General features: G+C 44.9%; 1 protein-coding gene across 5 annotated transcripts in view; it reads right to left on the bottom strand.

The window, feature by feature from the left end:
• Nucleotides 1-19013, bottom strand: part of NFAT5 (nuclear factor of activated T cells 5) — a 118651-nt gene that overhangs the window by 56342 nt on the left and 43296 nt on the right. For 3 of the 5 annotated variants that reach the window (XM_040329530.1, XM_040329532.1, XM_040329531.1), the window contains exon 2: nt 9290-9415. In XM_040329530.1, the coding sequence (XP_040185464.1) occupies nt 9290-9415 (126 nt within the window). Of the gene's footprint in view, nt 1-9289; nt 9416-19013 lie in introns of those variants that run through there. The other 2 variants (XM_040329533.1, XM_040329536.1) reach the window with 1 other exon arrangement.

Below are 19013 nucleotides of genomic sequence, written 5' to 3'. Positions count from 1 at the left end.
CTCTTAAGAATAGAATGTTCCTTAGCACAAAGGAAGCCGCAATATTAAAATAATATACATATATATATCCTAAATCTATTTAAAGAAACGCAGATAGGTATACCAAAATAGTTTTGTTATTAGCAGCCAAAAAAAAAAAAAAAAAAAGCTTACATCTGCGTAGCGGTGCTGCCAAGGTCATCACTTCCTTTCGTTTAGGCTCAGAGTCTACTGTGTAAAATGTTTACTTTTAACATTTAAAAAAAATGTAATACCTTTTATTTCTCCCCAGTGAACTCAAATAAAAAAAAAAACTATACCAACACTAAACTGTCAGCACTGATTTAGTAGGTTAATCAACCCATGCAAGCGATGCGATAACCGCAGCTGATAAAATTAATCTGCAATTACCAGCACAGACTGCAGCCAATGTAAACAAGACACGTTATTTTTAACTTGTGCCGACCTGGGTTTTTGATTTAGCGGGAAACCGTAAGAGGCAACAGACAATATATTCCATGTAATGAATTAGGCTATTCGTATTAGATATAAAACAGAAGTCAGCAAGCAAAAAAACAGGAGGAGGAGGAGGACTGGGTCATCTGTGGCTGTATTGCGCGATGGCAGCGCTTCAGAAATTTTGGGGGAGGAATCTGTAGTTAAAAAACAATGTTTCGAGAATCAGGAGGAAAAAAAACACTTAAAGTTCAGCCTGGGAAAACACAATAAAACCACAGATTTGGAGAAGTATTACTGCCACAGGATAGCAAAATGAGCAGTGCTGTGAAGTATCACATTTTATATGGAAGAATCAGAGAATGATGGAACCCGACCAAGGAACGGGAAGGATGGAACCCGACCAAGGAACGGGAAGGATGGAACCCAACCAAGGAACGGGAAGGATGGAACCCAACCAAGGAACGGGAAGGATGGAACCCAACCAAGGAACGGGAAGGATGGAACCCCGACCAAGGAACGGGAAGGATGGAACCCCGACCAAGGAACGGGAAGGATGGAACCCCGACCAAGGAACGGGAAGGATGGAACCCCGACCAAGGAACGGGAAGGATGGAACCCCGACCAAGGAACGGGAAGGATGGAACCCCGACCAAGGAACGGGAAGGATGGAACCCCGACCAAGGAACGGGAAGGATGGAACCCCGACCAAGGAACGGGAAGGATGGAACCCCGACCAAGGAACGGGAAGGATGGAACCCCGACCAAGGAACGGGAAGGATGGAACCCCGACCAAGGAACGGGAAGGATGGAACCCCGACCAAGGAACGGGAAGGATGGAATCCCGACCAAGGAACGGGAAGGATGGAACCCCGACCAAGGAACGGGACGGATGGAACCCAACCAAGGAACGGGACGGATGGAACCCAACCAAGGAACGGGACGGATGGGACCCGACCAAGGAACGGGAAGGATGGGACCCGACCAAGGAACAGGAAGGATGCCGATGGAACGTGTTCTACGTGCCCAAATTTAAAGGGGTTTGTTTTGTCAATGTGACCATATTTTCATCCGAAGACTAGATATTTATAAATAAAAGGATATTTTCCTAAAATATTCAAGTTCTATATTAACACTTACCATAAATGAGCCTCTCGCTTTTTGTTTGCGTTTGTTCTGCCAGTTATGAGAAAATAAACATGGTGTTTCGTGTTAGACGGGCTTTTAATGTCCTGGATCTGATGCTTTTTTGGGAGCTTTGACAACTGCTATAGCTAGATCTGTCTAGTGGTCTCCATACTGTGGTCCGTGGGCTGAATGTGGCCCTTTGCTTGCCTTTATCTGGCCCTTGGGGCACCTTTCCTCCCATTGATATGAGGCACTAATCCTCCCACTGACCCAAACAGTGGAAAACCATTCCTCGCACTGACATTAATGATAGGCGGTTTCTCCTTCCGACACCAACAATGGGACACCATTCCTCCCACTGATGGGACACTATTCCTCCCACTGGTACTCTTGACGGGGCCCTAGTCCCCCCACAGATACCAATGAAGAGACACTATTCCTCCCACAGATACCAATGAAGGGACACTATTCCTCCCACAGATACCAATGAAGGGACACTATTCCTCCCACAGATACCAATGAAGGGACACTATTCCTCCCACAGATACCAATGAAGGGACACTATTCCTCCCACAGATACCAATGAAGGGACACTATTCCTCCCACAGATACCAATGAAGGGACACTATTCCTCCCGTAGATACCAATGAAGGGACACTATTCCTCCCGTAGATACCAATGAAGGGACACTATTCCTCCCGTAGATACCAATGAAGGGACACTATTCCTCCCACAGATACCAATGACGGGACACTATTCCTCCCACAGACACCAATGATGGGACACCAATTCCTCCCACTGATTGGTCACTATTCCCCCCCCCCCACCAAGACCAATGAAGGGGCACTATTCCTCCCACCGATACCAATAGGGCACTATTCCTCCCACTAAGACCAATAATAGGGCACTATTCCTCCCACGAAGACCAATAATGGGGCACTATTCCTCTCTCTAATACTAATGATGGTGCACAATCCCTCTCACTAATACCAATGAAGGGACACTATTCCTCCCGACCACCGACTACAGGCGCTTTGTATTTATTTTATTTAACCCAACCACCAAGCCCAAGACAACGTTTACTCCCATGAAAGAAAGGGGTCATCTGAAGCAGACTTGGACAGCAAGCAGTTACAGATCCATAACTTATAATAAGGTCTGTGATGTATAATTACAGTGCCATTAAGTCAACACATACTAAAATATGGCAGTACTGACACTTTGCGCAATAAAAAAAAAAAAATCCATAAGTCTCTCCAACAATCAGATTATCCCTTTCTTGTACTAACAAGCTTCCATAGATAACAAAATTGATTGGCAGATATTGGCAACACCGATCGTCCTACATTTAAATAATTCTGCCAAGGCCAAAAATGTTTCCAAAGGGGTCTAAACTGCAGTGGTACATTGGGTATTTGTAAATGTATGGATACAACCATTAGGTAAGTGTACAGCACACAGATATACAAGCAGGATCCTTGCAGTCTGAAAATACTCCTACAGGGAAGGGTTACCATTTCATAAAACAGTATGTACATTATATATAAACCATCGAGACCATGGCTTTATTGCACACTTTTTTTGAGACTTAAATCATGACTTTAACAGGACAGTTTGGTAACAATTGTTGAACAAAAGAACGTACATAACATATTAATAATTACGCCACCCAAATTTGTGGCCTGCTGTAAACTGCCTTCAGCATTGCTCCTGTTTCTTCTTGCTGGAGCCATTTTGTTGAAGCCCAGAGCATTCACTTTCTTATTGGAAACTCTTCCCCCTCTCTTTGGTCTCAAAAACTATACGTCACTTTCTTCAATAAAAATTAAGTACATTTGCAGCCTCTCGGATCAGCTAGAGGGGAAGATTGACAGAAGCTTTACAGTAGCTCACAAGCTGCTCATGAGGGAGAAAGGAGAGAATATATGGAGGGAAATCAGATAAGTCACTATCCTTGTACATGTAACTGTCTTGTGTGTCCCGTCACCTCTCTTGCCGTTACTCAATTCCTCCCTAATCTGTGTTCATCCTGCACAATGTGTGTCATTCCTGTTGTCGTCTTCCCCCTTCAGCAACAGTAAATATTAAAGCTGTCAACTGACTGGCCTCTAAAGGCTCTGATTTTAGGCACAGTGCCGAGAATAGAAAGCAACTAAGCATGTGCAGAGCAGGGTAAGACAGGGCATTCACTGGATTTTACAAAGTATAGGCACTTATTTTTAATGTTATTAAAAAAAAAAAGGGGGCCAGCCTAAAGTGACCCATCAGGAGTTAATATGTGGACAGAAGTTCGTACATTCCATATGAATAATTATGACACCAAAATTAGTGGCGTGCTGTAAACTGCCTGCAGCATTGCTCCCGTTTCTTCTTGCTGGAGGCCGCCATGTTGTTGAAGCCCAGAGCATTCACTTTCTTATTGGAAACTCTTCGCCCTCTCCTTGATCTCAAAAACTATAGGTCACTTTCTGCAATAAAAATATGTACATTTGCAGCCTCTCGGCTCAGCTAGAGGGGAAGACTGACAGAAGCTCACAGGCTGCTCATGAGGGAGAAAAGGAGAGAATATGGAGGGAAATCAGAGAAGTCACTATCCTTGTACATGCAACTCTTGTTTTGTTCCTCCCGTCACCTCTCTTGCCGTTACTTAATCCCTCCCAAATCCATGTTCATCCTGCACAATGTGCGTTTCATTCCTGTTGTCATCTTCCCCCTTGAGCAACAGTAAATCTTAGAGGCCAGTCAGCTGACCGCTTTAAAGGCTCTAATTTTAGGCACAGTGCGGAGAATAGAAAGCAACCGAGCATGTGCAGAGCAGGGTAGGACAGGACAGGGCATTACTGGATTTTACAAAGTACAGGCACTTATTTTTAATGTTTTAAAATCAGGAGTTAAGTGGACAGAAGTTGCACTTTACTAAATAACACACTGGGGTTTAAACCAGATAGTTTATAGAATGTTTTCAGCTCTTTATGTTTATAAAAAGCTTACAGACCCCATGCAATGTTTTTAAGATAATGGAACGTTTTGAGCAAGAATAAATACAGCTAGCTGCATTATGAGTGAACACCAATGTTCCAGAGTTTATATCTATATATATAAAACTCAACATGTGTGTGTATGTATGCATGTTCCAGCATCACGTCCAAACAGCTAAAGATATTAACATGACACTTGGCACACATGTTACTTATATGTCAGCAACAAACATAGGATAGGTGGTTTAACCCTTACCCACCCCCATTTGCCATGGTCGGGGTTTTTCTTTAAAGTCCCATTCAACTCTATGGGAAATACATGTTACTTCATAACTTCCAAACGCCTGTACATATTTCGATAACACTTGGTCACATGTTACTTATATGTCCACTTAAACTATAGGATAGTTAATTTATCCCTTAACTACCCCCATTTGTGAGGGTCGGGGTTTTTGTTTAAAGTCCCATGCAAATCAATGGGAAATGAATGTTCCCACATAACTTGTGTACGCCTGGAGATATTTCAATAATACCTGGTACACATATTACTTATATGCCAAATAAAAATATATGACAGTTACATTAACCCTTACCTACACCCTTATATAAAAGATGGGTATATTTATATTACTATGATTTTCCTCCCCAAAAGGTTAAGATAGGAAGAACGGGCAACGCTGGGTATTCAGCTAGTGTATTATACAAAATAACATTTTAGCTTTTAATACACTAAAACCATACTATATGCCAAAGCAAAAAGGTTGCATAATAATAAAATAAAAACAAAAAGGCAAAGTGTAATCAACCTTTTTATTTCAAGACTGTCAGGGGCTTCAACTATGGCAGAAGAAATAATCCGCAATATTACAGACGAAACACGTAGGGTGGTGCTCAACAGATCCAGGAGAGGGCCAAGTTTTTTTGTTTTTTTTTGTTATAGAGACAAATTTTGAGTGAGCCATTGGCTTCTACAGTTCTCCCCATAAGGTGGCTGGATTGCACACTAGATTGTAATGTTAGGGGAGGTAGCGGCTTGGTACTTTATTATGATGTATACTCTGGATTACAGACGGGAGTGCACATGTTTTTTTTTTTAATTCATAAAAGTATGTTTACAGTGGACACTATGGAGTTTTATTTTGTTTTTGAGGTGGGCTTTGTTCTAAAGCTATATTTACCACCAAGTTCATGGACCATCTACTGAGAGTGTTTACATGTTTGTGGGATATCAACCTACAAGCTGCCATCTGAAATCCTTGATTGTTAGTTTTAAGGCTCCATCGGCCCCTGCAACGAGGGCCCGTTTGTAAAGTGAGTATATAGCCATGGTGGTCCCTGATGGCAGTCTTCGCATACACTTTTAAAATGGCTGTAACAGACCCAAACGGGACAGGGACTTTTGGAGGGGACTGCAGGGTGGCCTACTGACTATGGGCCCTGGCATTTGAGAGGTTCTATTCTTCATTATGTTGTGTGCCTGGGGGACCTCTGGAGTAGTTTTACTTTGGATTCAAGTCCTTGTCTCCCTGAAATACACAGACTCTGAGAACTGGGGGACTAGGATAGAGATTTGAAGCCCCTATGTCCAAACCAGCATGGACCGCTTTAACCCCCCTCCTAGACTCAGAGGAAATGTTAATATAATCAGCACAAAACATAATGCTGGGGTCCTTTTGCTATATTCTGTTTACTATGGTGTCTTTCTCTCATGGCATCATTTCCACATTGTGTGCCTCCTAGGTGTGAATTCTCATATTTAAATTGAGTCACCTATTGTTTCTGCCTGTCTACTAAGCCTTTTAGAGATTTGGACAGCCCTAGGTCTTCTTCCTTGGTAACTGGTGGTGAATGGTCTGGGTGGGCACAGAGTCACCTAGGCTTGTTTAGGTGACTATCTGTTAAATAGATCCCCGTTTATGTTGGCTGTTCTTTAGCGATGTTAATTATCTTACTGTTTACATACATAATGTGGTCAAGTTCTTACCCGATCTTGCAAGGTATATAATCTGGGGGGTGAATTTACAATAAAGTCAGTTCCAGTGTGCACCTAAGCTAGTGTCATCTAGTCCTTGGGTGCAATATTCAGCTTTAACACCTGGTTAAAGGGTAGAGGAAGCTATATTTTGGACGTAGGCACTCAAGCTGGGTTCCCTGTGGTCCGTCACAGACGTAATTTTGCATATTGCAGTTTTTTTTAGGCCCCTTTCACACTGGAGCGTTTTTCGAGCGTTATTCGAGTGAAGCCTCATCTGCAATCCCAAAGTGCTGGTAAAGCACCGCTAAGACCCCAACGTTTTAGGGCATTTTTGCAGTGCCTCAGTGTGAAAGGGTAAGGCGTTTTTACAGTGCTTCCCAATGCTGTATCCTGGCCTAGGCCAACAAGGCCCAGGCCTAGGGCAGCACTTTGCAGGGGGGCAGCACGGACAGTGTGCCCGCCGGCTTGCGCTACACTGTTAGGCAAATTAGTTTAGCACCCCCATAAATCGGCCGCACTGCTTCCAGTATGTGGGCGGTTGGCATTCTGCAACTGTGGGGGGGGCTTGCTTCTAATTTTTTACCATCCCTGTCCCATTGAAGAGATTTCCCTTCACTTCCTGTCCCATAGCCAAACAGGAAGTGAGAGGAAATCTATGCAAATTAAGGGAATCCACCCCCCCCCCCCCCCCCCCAAGGCCATCAGAACTAGTGTCACCACTTGAAAATTTCAGGGTGGGTCTTAAACCGCAAGGGGTGTGGCCTTGACAGGAAAGGGGTGGGTCATATTTCAATTAGGTCAGGCCTAGGGCAGCACAAAACCAAAATACACCCCTGTTGCTTTCAATTGCTTTCAATTCATTTCAATGGAGAGGGGCGTTTTTGGAGCTTTTTTTTTTAGCGCCCAAAAGCTGCTCCAAAGATGCTGCTTGCGGAACTTTTCTCAACTCCACCGCCAGTGCAACGCCTCAGTGTGAAAGGGTAAGGTGCTTTTACAGCGCTTTCAATTAGTTTCAACGAAGAGGGGCGTTTTTGGAGCGTTTTTTTCAGTGCCCAAAAGCTGCTCCAAAGATGCTGCTTGCAGGACTTAGTGTGAAAGGGTCCATTGCGTTTTATGAGCGTTTTAATATCGCTATTTTTACCGCTAAAACACTGTAAAAACGCTTCAGTGTGAAAGGGGTCTTACAGATTATTTTGGATTTTATTAATTATTAACTAACAAATTGTGTTTACATATTATCCTTTATTGATAGTAATATAGCAAAATGATATATCTAATTCGCATATTGTGTTTTACACACATTTTATTTTAATTTTTTTCATATTTGTTTTTACCACATACACTTAGTTTGCTTGCAGCTTGTCAGTACTCTTGATAAGCAAACTTCTATTTTTATATTTCTAATATTTTTTATATATTTTTAATATTACACGATTAAATAGCTGCTTTAAATATAGACCCCCAACAGGTCAAAGTTCAGGATGCCAATCAATTTTTCTACTTATAAGTAGCTGCAACGGGAAAACTTTGCTCGAGTCAATCCTCACTTATTTTTATTTCCCCAATTATTACTTTTTCAAAGGGGAATACAATATAGGCATTCATCAGAAATAAAACGCCTAAATAAACACACATTGCATAAATCCAAATAATAATTACTGCCCCAGCAGGGGCATTAAACATTTATAGCTAGATTGGTTACTCTAGATTTTTACTGTTTTTTCGTTTCCAAGACATCTTATGTCAGGCATGTCCAAAGTCCGGCCCGCGTTTCGGTATAGAGCGGCCCGCCTGGTTATTTGGACATATACATCTTTTGTGGCCCCCGACGATTTCCCAATGCCGGAGCCACAAAAGATGTATATGCCTTGGAGGGAACAGGGAGGAGGCGAGACGAGTTCCGTACACACACACAGGAGAATTTCCTGTTTACGGACGGCCTCTGTAATAGGAAGTCCCGTCTCCGGCACTGCCATTGGACAACTGTTCTGTCCATCAAAGGAGGCGGGACTTTCTATTAAAGAGGCCGTCATGTAAACAGGAGATTCTCCTGTAGGTAGTCTTTGGCGCTCATGAGTGCATTCCTGGCAATGGTGGGTGCTGCATTCCTGGCAATGGTGGGTGCTGCATTCCTGGAAATATTGGGTCTGCAAATGGGCACTTGTGAGGCTGCAGAAGGGCACTGACCCTTATTTTGCTTCACTGATCTTTAAATTTTTATTTTTTTCCTGAAACTTCGCTCTTAAAGTGGTGCGTGTTATACGCCAAAAAGATATATCCAAATAATACGCCTGAGTTATCTCTTTACTCGCACACAGCCACAAGGGCAAGAGAATTCTTGTTGGGCCGTGTATTAGTTGCTCGAATGAACACACTTACCCCAAATTTTAATGGTTCGAAGAATATCAGGCAAAATGGTCGGCCCTCACGCATGTTCACTTCATCAAATTTGGCCCTCTTTGAAAAAAGTTTGGACACCCCTGTCTTATGTTTTCCAGCAAAAGAATGGGTGAAGTTTAAAAATAGATAAATTTGGCTACAGCCCTACGCGTTTCTAAGCATTATACAACTAAAACTGAAAAAAAATGTATTTGAAATAAAAAGAAGTCTTTTTTTTTTCCCTCTAGGGCATCATAACATTCTAACTTTGACAGCACTGCTCATTTGATCCAGTAGTAAAAATAAAAAAGGAAACCAAAAAGCGGAAAGAATAAGAGAAAATAAAAAAAACGAAGGTGCGCCTATAAAAGAAAAAGTGAAATGTTATGCGTACCAGCAGCGACTACAGCCGGAGGAGGCGATCCTGCCTCACCTCCACTCGTCTGACTCATTGGGGCGATGGAGGTCTCTTGGGAAGAGGGTAATTGCAGTTCCTTTGGGAGTAGGTCATAAACAGATTCTAAAAAAAAAAAAAAAGAAAAAAAAAAATACAATAAGAGTTTGCCGTACACACAAGACCCAAATGTTCAATTTAAACCAGCCGATCCTGCCCAAAATTCGGCCCGTGTGTACAGCCCTTTACAGGGGCCATTTTTTTTTACTAGATACACAGTGGGAGACAAAAAAAAGTCTCAAATAAATTTAAAAACATCTAAAAGCATAAGGAAAAATAAAAAAGCAACATACCGTATATACTCGAGTATAAGCCGAGTTTTTCGACACTTTATTTTTTTGGTGCTGAAAATGCCCCCCTCGGCTTATACTCGGGTAACCTTTTTGTGCCTGATCTCCCGGATTTGGGGACCCAGTACCGGTCGGCCATAGGTCCCCTGGACCCCAATCTTGGCACACATATAGCCCCACTTTTCCTCTACAAGTGTGCATAGTTTGTTGTCCAGGGAACCTACGGCCGGGGAGCACCGATTTTTCAAAGCCGGGCACCCCTTCCATAGACTTCCATGTTAAAGTCACCAAAGAAATGATTGTTTGAGGATTCTGTACCAGCCGTCCGTAGGTCCCCTAGACTCGGAACGTGGCACAAATGTAGCCCCACTCTTCCTCTAGTTTGTTGTCCAGGGAACCTACGGCCGGGTAGCACCGATTTTTCAAAGCCGGGCACCCCTTCCATAGACTCCCATGTTAAACAGTCATTTCTCCGGTGACTTTGGGGACCCGGTACTGGCCGGTCGTAAGTCTCCTGGACCCGGAACTTGGCACACATGTAGTTCAATTTCTCCTCTACACGTGTGCAAAGTTTTTGGCCTGGGGAACCTACGGCTGGGGTGTACTGATTTTTCAAACCGGGCACCCCTTCCATAGACTCCCAGGTTAAACATCAGTCGAGGCATGGGCACAGTGAGGCAAGGGCACAGTGAGGCAAGGGCACAGTGAGGCAAGGGCACAGTGAGGCAAAGTGGGGCACAGTGAGGCATGCAGATGGACACCCTAGGCTTATACTCGAGTCAATACATTTGCCCAGTTTTTTGTGGCAAAATTAGGTGCCTCGGCTTATACTCGAGTATATATGGTAAGGAAAAATAAAAACAGTCAAAATAGCACAACTTTAAAGCTACGTCTGAAACAAACCTGCTCTGTTTTCAGTACAAAACGGCTCCAATTAAATTCTATGAAAAATGAGGCTACAATGTGACATGGACGTGTATCCTGTATACATAATAAAGTGACTCGTAGACCTCACAGGGTAGGGATAAAATGGAGAGCAAAACAAGATAAACCTGCCAGGTCATATGGGAGTCATGTAAGGGCAAAGACAGGTAAAGGCAAGACTACGGATCAACCTGCAGCCTCATTATACACCCCGTTCAGGGCCGTGCTCGCCCACACAGGGATTGTCCAGGTGTTTTCCCGCACATCCCTGTGCAGGCAGTCCCATCCACGTCTAATGGCACATGGACACACAGGGGTTACTAAAGGCAAATCCACTTTGCACTACAAGTGCAAACTACAAGTGCAAAGTGCACTTGAAATTACACTGAAAGTGCACTTGGAAGTGCAGTCCCTGTAGATCCGAGGGGGACATGCAAGGAAAATAAAAAACAGCATTTTAGCTTGCACATGATTGCATGATAAAATCAGCAGAGCTTCCCCTCATTTCAGATCTACCTCTCAGATTTACAGCGACTGCACTTCCTAGTGCAATTTCAAGTGTAGTTTGCACTTGTAGAGCAAAGTGTATTTGCCTTTTCGTAAATAACCCCCACGGTGTTCCTATATAAACATCCTTGAGCTTTCCGGTCCCACCCCCCGGGGCTCACAAGGTCTGTGTTCGGGGACCGGCACGGATGTCATACTAGGATACAGCAGCTGCGTCTGTGCAGTCGCTGTGTCCCAATAGACGTCACCCTGTGAATCCTCGTGTGGGTAAACACGGCCCTGCACAGGCATACCATATTGCAGGGCTTGACAAATTTGCTTTAATTCTACGAGCAAGCGAAAAAAATTAGGAGCCTTTTTTTTTTTTAACCACTTCAATACTGGGCACTTCCCCGCCCTTTCTGCCCAGGACAATTTTCAGCTGTCAGCGCTGTCACACTAAGAATGACAAACTGCGCGGTCATACAACACTGTACCCAAACTAAATTTTATCTGATCACCACTGGGGGTTATTTTTGCTAAACAAACTAAAAAAGACAGACAAAAAAAAATATATATATATATATATATATATATATATATATATATATATATATATATATATATATATATATATATATATATATATATATATATATATATATATATATATATATAACACGGGCACTGATGAGGCGGCACAGATGAGGAGGCACCAATATGTAGAATGCATGGGCACTGATATGCAGCACTGGTGGGAACCGATAAGCGGCACCAATAGGCACTGGTAAGCGGCACAGATAGATGGCACTGATGAGGCGGCACCAATATGTAGAATGAATGGGCACTGATATGCAGCACTGGTGGGCACCGATAAGCGGCACCAATAGGCACTGGTAAGCGGCACAGATAGATGGCACTGATGAGGCGGCACCAATATGTAGAATGAATGGGCACCGATATGCAGCACTGGTGGACATCGATAGGCACCGATAAGCAGCACAGATAGATGACACTGATGAGGAGGTACTGACAGTCATCACTGATGGGCATTGATTGGCATCTGAAGGGCACCGACAGGTATTAATGATGGGCACCGACTAGCATCAGTACTGATAATGCACGGATTATCAGCGAAGACCCCACCGCCCCCCCGATAGGAGAGCTGCCGGTTACCGCCACTTTCTGGTTCCCACTGTGATTGGTCACAGCTGATCACATGGTAAAGAGCCTACGCCATAGGCTCTTTACCGCAATCTAAGATGCGGTCTGTCAAAGTGACACACAGCACCACCAATCGCTGTGCTGTGGGCGTGCGATCGCGGCACATCCTGCTGGACGTTATACGCTGTCCAGTCAGGATAATGGAGCCACATTGCGGACGTCAACCCGCAATAGGGCGGGCAGGAAGTGTTCAACTAACAAAGCTTTATTTTCAATTACAAAACCCTTTCTCCAGTGTAGCCCTGATGTGCATCTTCACAGATCTGCAACACAACAAAATACACAGAGGTGTTGGTATGTTAAGAAAGAAAAAATAATAATTAGCTCCGAGTTTCACTGATGGGCACGGATAGGCAATACTGATAATCAATGCACCGATTATCGGTGTAAATGTGGCTGTTAGAATTGCAGATTACCGGCTCACCTTCCACATGCTGTGACAGCGCGTGAAGCAGGGGTTAAGTCCTGGGGAAAAAAAGTGTGGGAACTCCCACCCAATATCCACGCCCCCACCAAAAAAAAAGAAATCAAACGCTCATATGCATAATTACTAAACCGCATTTTTTTTTTCTTGATTTTTCTTTAGATCCACTGTACCTTAGTAATCCTTTGTCACTGGTCGCTTCCTGTATATGGATTAATCGGGTAGTGTGCGGGAATTCCGTCACTTCCTCGATGCCGCAATGTCTCCTGGGAGCTTTTGCCATTGTTCCCAGGAGACATTGCGGAGGTCTGCTGCGAGTTATCGTGGGATTTAGAAAGAACTTTAAGCAATTTCTTTCTAAATCCCCCGATAACTCGCGGCAGACCTCCGCAATGTCTCCTGGGAACAATGACAAAAGCTCCCAGGAGACATTGCGGCATCGAGGAAGTGACGAAATACCCGCACACTACCCGATGAATCCATATACAGGAAACGGCCAGTAACATAAAGGATTACTAAGGTTCGCCTGCCCCTGACAGTGACTCGTGCTGGGCATCGCCGCTTAGTGAAGGATTGGCTCGGGCGGCTCGGCTGCTCTAGTCGTGCAAAGGGAACTGCGTTCCTGCTGTGAAAAAAGTGCAGGGACTTCGTTCCCACACGTTCCCGCAGGACTTGAGCCCTGGTGTGAAGCAAGTACTGCCGATAACCGGCAAATTTGTTTACAATGTGATCAGCTGTGATTGGACACAACTGATCACATAGCAAAGGGCTGCTGTGATTGGCCCTTGACCTCGAACTGTGCCGAAGGACATGGCGATCACAGAGCATGTCCGATGCACCCCCCCCAGTTGGCAACAAGCTGCCCGGCATTGGGCAATAGGAACTGCTTACACTTGGAAATGGGCCGACAAAAGCCCAGGCGCCAGGATGCCATTTTTAGTCGCCGTGGTTACCTGGGATCTGTCGAGCCCTGCGGTATTGTACTCCCAGTGTGAATGAGGCCTTCGTCTAAAGAGCATAAGCAAGGGTTGTGCTGCCTACCAAATATGAATTAGAAGACTGATGTGGCCAAAAGGCAGTGCAGATTTACATAAGAAAATGAGGAGAAGCAGGAAAAAAAATCCTACTAATAAACAAAGCCATGCACAAAAGAGCCATCAGTAGACTGAATATAACTAAACAACACAATTACTGATTTACTGTGCAATGGTTGAGCAATGAACACCGCTTCACCCTCACATATTCTGTAGCTTTTACCATCTTGCAGCTCAATCTACATAAGGCAGAATAGCTGAACGAACAAGGACACTCAAGGACATTCAGAGTTGTCCCGTAGCCACTCCTTTGTTATCTTGGCTGTGTGCTTAGGGTCGTTGTCCTGTTGGAAGATGAACTTCGCCCCAGTCCGAGGTCCAGAGCAGGTTTTTATCACGGATGTCTCTGTACATTGCTGCATTCATCTTTCCCTTCGATCCTGACTAGTCTCCCAGTTCCTGCTGCTGAAGAACATCCACAACAGCATGATGCTGCCACCACCGTGCTTCACAGTAGGGATGGTATTGGCCAGGTGATGAGCTGTGCCTGGTTTTCTCCAGACATGACGCTGGTCATCAAGGCCAAAGAGTTCAATCTTTGTTTTAGCAGACTAGAGAACTTTGTTTCTCATGGTCAGAGTCCTTCAGGTGTCATTTTGCAAACTCCAGGTGGGCTGTCATGTGCCACTCTACCATACAGGCCTGATTGGTGGAGTGCTGCAGAGATGGTTGTTCTTCTGGAAGGTTCTCCTCTCTCCACAGAGAAACTCTGGCGCTCTGTCAGAGTGACCATCGGGTTCTTGGTCACCTCCCTGACTAAGGCTCTTCTCTCCCGATTGCTCAGTTTGGCCAGGCGGCCCGCTCTAGGAAGAGTCCTGGTGGTTCTAAACTTCTTCCTTTTATGGATGATGGAGGCCCCTGTACTCATTGGGACCTTCAATGCTGCAGAAATGTTTCTGTACCCTTCCCCCAATCTGTGCCTCCATACAATCCTGTCTGGGAGGTCTACAGACAATTCCTTGGACTTCATGGCTTGGTTTGTGCTCTGACATGCACTGTTACCTGTGGGACCTTCTATAGAGAGGTGTGTGCCTTTCCAAATCATGGCCAATTAACTGAATTTACCACAGGTGGACTCCAATCAAGTTGTAGAAACATCTCAATGATGATCAGTGGAAACAGGATGTACCTGAGCTCAATTCTGAGTGTCATGGCAAAGCCTGTGATTACTTATGTTAATGGGAGGAGCCTGTGCTTACTTACATCCATGGGAGGAGCCTGTGCTTACTTACGTCCATGGGAGGAGCCTGTGCTTACTTACGTCCATGGGAGGAGCCTGTGATTACTTACGTCCATGGGGAGGAGCCTGTGATTACTTACGTCCATGGGGAGGAGCCTGTGATTACTTAGGTCCATAGGGAGGAGCCTGTGATACTTATGTCCATGGGAGGAGCCTGTGATACTTATGTCCATGGGAGGAGCCTGTGATACTTATGTCCATGGGAGGAGCCTGTGATACTTATGTCCATGGGAGGAGCCTGTGATACTTATGTCCATGGGAGGAGCCTGTGATTACTTATGTCCATGGAAGGAGCCTGTGATTCTAATGTCCATGGGAGGAGCCTGTGATACTAATGTCCATGGGTGGAGCCTGTGATACTAATGTCCATGGGTGGAGCCTGTGATACTAATGTCCATGGGTGGAGCCTGTGATACTAATGTCCATGGGTGGAGCCTGTGATACTAATGTCCATGGGTGGAGCCTGTGATACTAATGTCCATGGGTGGAGCCTGTGATACTAATGTCCATGGGTGGAGCCTGTGATACTAATGTCCATGGGTGGAGCCTGTGATACTAATGTCCATGGGTGGAGCCTGTGATACTAATGTCCATGGGTGGAGCCTGTGATACTAATGTCCATGGGTGGTGCCTGTGATACTAATGTCCATGGGTGGAGCCTGTGATACTAATGTCCATGGGTGGTGCCTGTGATACTAATGTCCATGGGATCATTTTGTTTCTTTTTAATAAATTTGCAAAGATTTCAAACTTCTGTCACGCTGTCATTATGGGGGATTGTTTGTAGAATTGTGTGGAAAATAATGAATTTAATCCATTTTGCAATAAGGCTGCAACATAACACAAATGTGGAAACAGTGAAGTGCTGTGAATACTTTCCGGATGCGCTGTACATGCCGATAGGACTAAGGAGCTGAATAAGCAAAGGATAAACCAGTATAACTGTGCTGATGCTCCATCAACGTGCGATTAGCAGGCCGGGTGAATTCTTAAAGATGTGTCAAGGTTAAGGAACCAGCTAAGCCGTCTAGCTGAGGATCCGGGACACAAGACTAGCTGCACAGAATTACAAAATCCTTTGGCAAGTGAAATGACTCCCTTCACTACAGCAGTGTATTTAGCTGCTTACAAATAGTTCAACTTTAACCACTTGACCACGAGGCACGTAAACCCACTTAATAACCAGACCAATTTTCAGCTTTCGGTGCTCTCACAATTTGAATGACAATTACTCAGTCATACAACATTGTACCCAAATGAAATTTTGGTGGTAGTTAATCACCGTTGGGTTTTTTATTTTTTGCGCTATAAAGAGAAAAAAGACTGAAAATTCTGTAAAAAAAAGGAAAAAAAAAATAAAAAAAAATGAATTTTTCTTTGTTTCCGTTATAAAATTTAGCAAATTTAGTATTTTTTCTTCATTCTTTTGCATAAATGTGAAAGATGAAGTTACGCCGAGTAAATAGATACCCAACATGTCACCCTGCAAAATTGCACACGCTCGTGGAATGGCGCCAAACTTTGCTACTTAAAAATCCCCATAGGCGACGTTGCAGGGTATTGCAGAGTAGTTTGGGGTATTGCAGAGTAGTGTGGGGTATTGCAGAGTATTGTGGGGTATTGCAGAGTATTGCAGAGTAGTGTGGGGTATTGCAGAGTAGTGTGGGGTATTGCAGAGTATTGTGGGGTATTGCAGAGTAGTGTGGGGTATTGCAGAGTAGTGTGGGGTATTGCAGAGTAGTGTGGGGTATTGCTGGGGTATTGCAGAGTAGTTTGGGGTATTGCAGAGTAGTGCGCAGGGAGGGATGGCTGGATCTGCGACTGCATTTGTCACAGATCCAGCCCACAGCAGCTGCTGCATCCGCTCCCTCCTCTCTCCTCTCACACTGTACTGTTCGGTACAGAGAGGGGAGGGAGGAACCGGCGTCATCACATGACGCCGGTTTGTTTACAAGTGATCGCTCCATCATTGGACGGAGCGATCACGTGGACCCGGCGATCATGGACATTCCCGTGTGCGCGCCCCAGAGGGCGCGCGGGAGCGCGATTCTGGGAGGACGTCCATGGACGTCCTCCCAGAGTTAAGCAACCGCCTTGTAGACGTATTTCGTCTATAGGGCGGTTGTTAACTGGTTAAAAGAGAAGTATAGGAAAAAAAAAAATGTTTTAAGAATTATACCGACCTAGGTGGATGCAGCATCGGTCCTCAGCCGGCTCCTGAGAACTGAGAACCGAGCGATCAAAGACCGCTGATCACTCAGTTCCAAGACCTCCCTGAGAACAGAAGCTGGTGACGGTCAGTAACTGCAGTCAGCTCTGACCTCCCGCAGCCTGCTCAGTGGGGGGGGAGGGGGTGGCTCGCTGAGGTTGAGCTTGGTGTCAGTCCAGGCTTGTGGGTGGATCCCGACCATATGGTCGCGATTTTTCCACAGCCTGAGCCGGGGCTCTGCGACATCAGCCGACAACGGGCTTCAGCCGCACAGCAACATTCCATTAAAGTGATTGTAAACCCTCACATATACCCAGTGAAGTGACTGGCCTCAGGTGATACACAGAGATGAAACAAATCCTTCTACACAAGTTGTACCTGTTTATCTGCAGTATTCTCTTCTCTAAATAGGGGATAGATTGATGGCATTTTATTATTTTTACTAGTAATGGCAGTTACCTGCGATTTTTAACAGGACTGCAACATTGTGGCGGACAGATTTGACACTTTTTTGGGACCACTAACATTTACACAGCGATCAGTGGGTGGCTGAACAGGGATTTGTTTACACTGTGGAGCGATCGTGGGTGGCTGGCAGATATCGAGTCTGCCAGACCTGCTGATTGGCTCCCCTCTTTGCTGTATTGAGTGAGCGCAGGCAGCGCTGTTTTATCAGCGAGCGGCGTGGATAAGCATAATACACCCGCCCCTTGCTGCATTTGCGCATGGCACAGAGCTCCACGTCCTGTCAGGGAGAGAGGAGACCGATGCTGTGTCCCTTGTACATACATAAAAATATCCCCCGTTTTGTAGGCGCTATAATTTTTGCGCAAACCAATCAAACGCTTATTGCGATTTTTTTTTTTACCAAAAATATGTAGAAGAATATGTATCGGCCTAAACTGAGAAAAAAAAAATGTTAATAAAAAATTGGGATATTACTGTATTTATCGCCGTATAATGCGCACTTTTTCCCCCTGAAAATCGTGGGTGCGCGATATACGCCGATCCCCGCTGTCTTAGCGCCGCAGCCTAGAGCCGAGCCGAGTGTACTGCGCACTCGGCTAGGCTCGGCCACACTCGGCTCTGCCCGCAGCCACGCAAGAGGAGCCGAACACACAGGGAATCCGGCTCCTCTCGGCTCGGCCAAGGTGCCAAATCCAAAAACAAACACCGCTGCAACCCCGGGCAAGGTGCGGATGGACTCGCAGACGGACACACTGGACGCAGACGGACACCTGGATGGAGGCCGCAGACGGACACCTCGAAAGCCGCAGACGAACACCCACAAAGCTGGACGGACCCCGCGCAAGGCCGCAGACGGACGCTGAACAAGGCCGCCGATGGACGCAGGGCAAAAATGTAAGTTTTATTTTTTTTCCTTAAACTACCTTTCTAAGCTTGGGGGTGCGCGTTATAGGCCGGCGCGCGGTATACCCCGATAAATACGGTATATTATTATAACAAAAAGTAAAAAACATATTGTGTTTTTTTCAAAATTTTCTGTCTTTTTTGTTTACAGTGCAAAAAATAAAAACCGCAGAGGTGATCAAATACCACCAAAAGAAATCTATTTGTGGCGGGAAAAAAAAAATGATAAAAATAATATAATTTGGGTACAGTGTTGTATGACCGCGCAATTGTCATTCAAAACGCGTCAGCGCTGAAAGCTGAATATTGGTCTGGGCAGGAAGGGGGTTTTAAGTGCCCGGTAATGAAGTGGTTAAGTAGTTAAGAAAACCAATTAAATGGTTTTGTTTTCCGAGGGAAGAA

Source organism: Rana temporaria, chromosome 11 (genome assembly GCF_905171775.1).
Source record: "Rana temporaria chromosome 11, aRanTem1.1, whole genome shotgun sequence".
In the NCBI taxonomy this organism is placed as follows: domain Eukaryota; kingdom Metazoa; phylum Chordata; class Amphibia; order Anura; family Ranidae; genus Rana; species Rana temporaria.
This window is presented reverse-complemented; position numbering and strand designations above follow the sequence as displayed.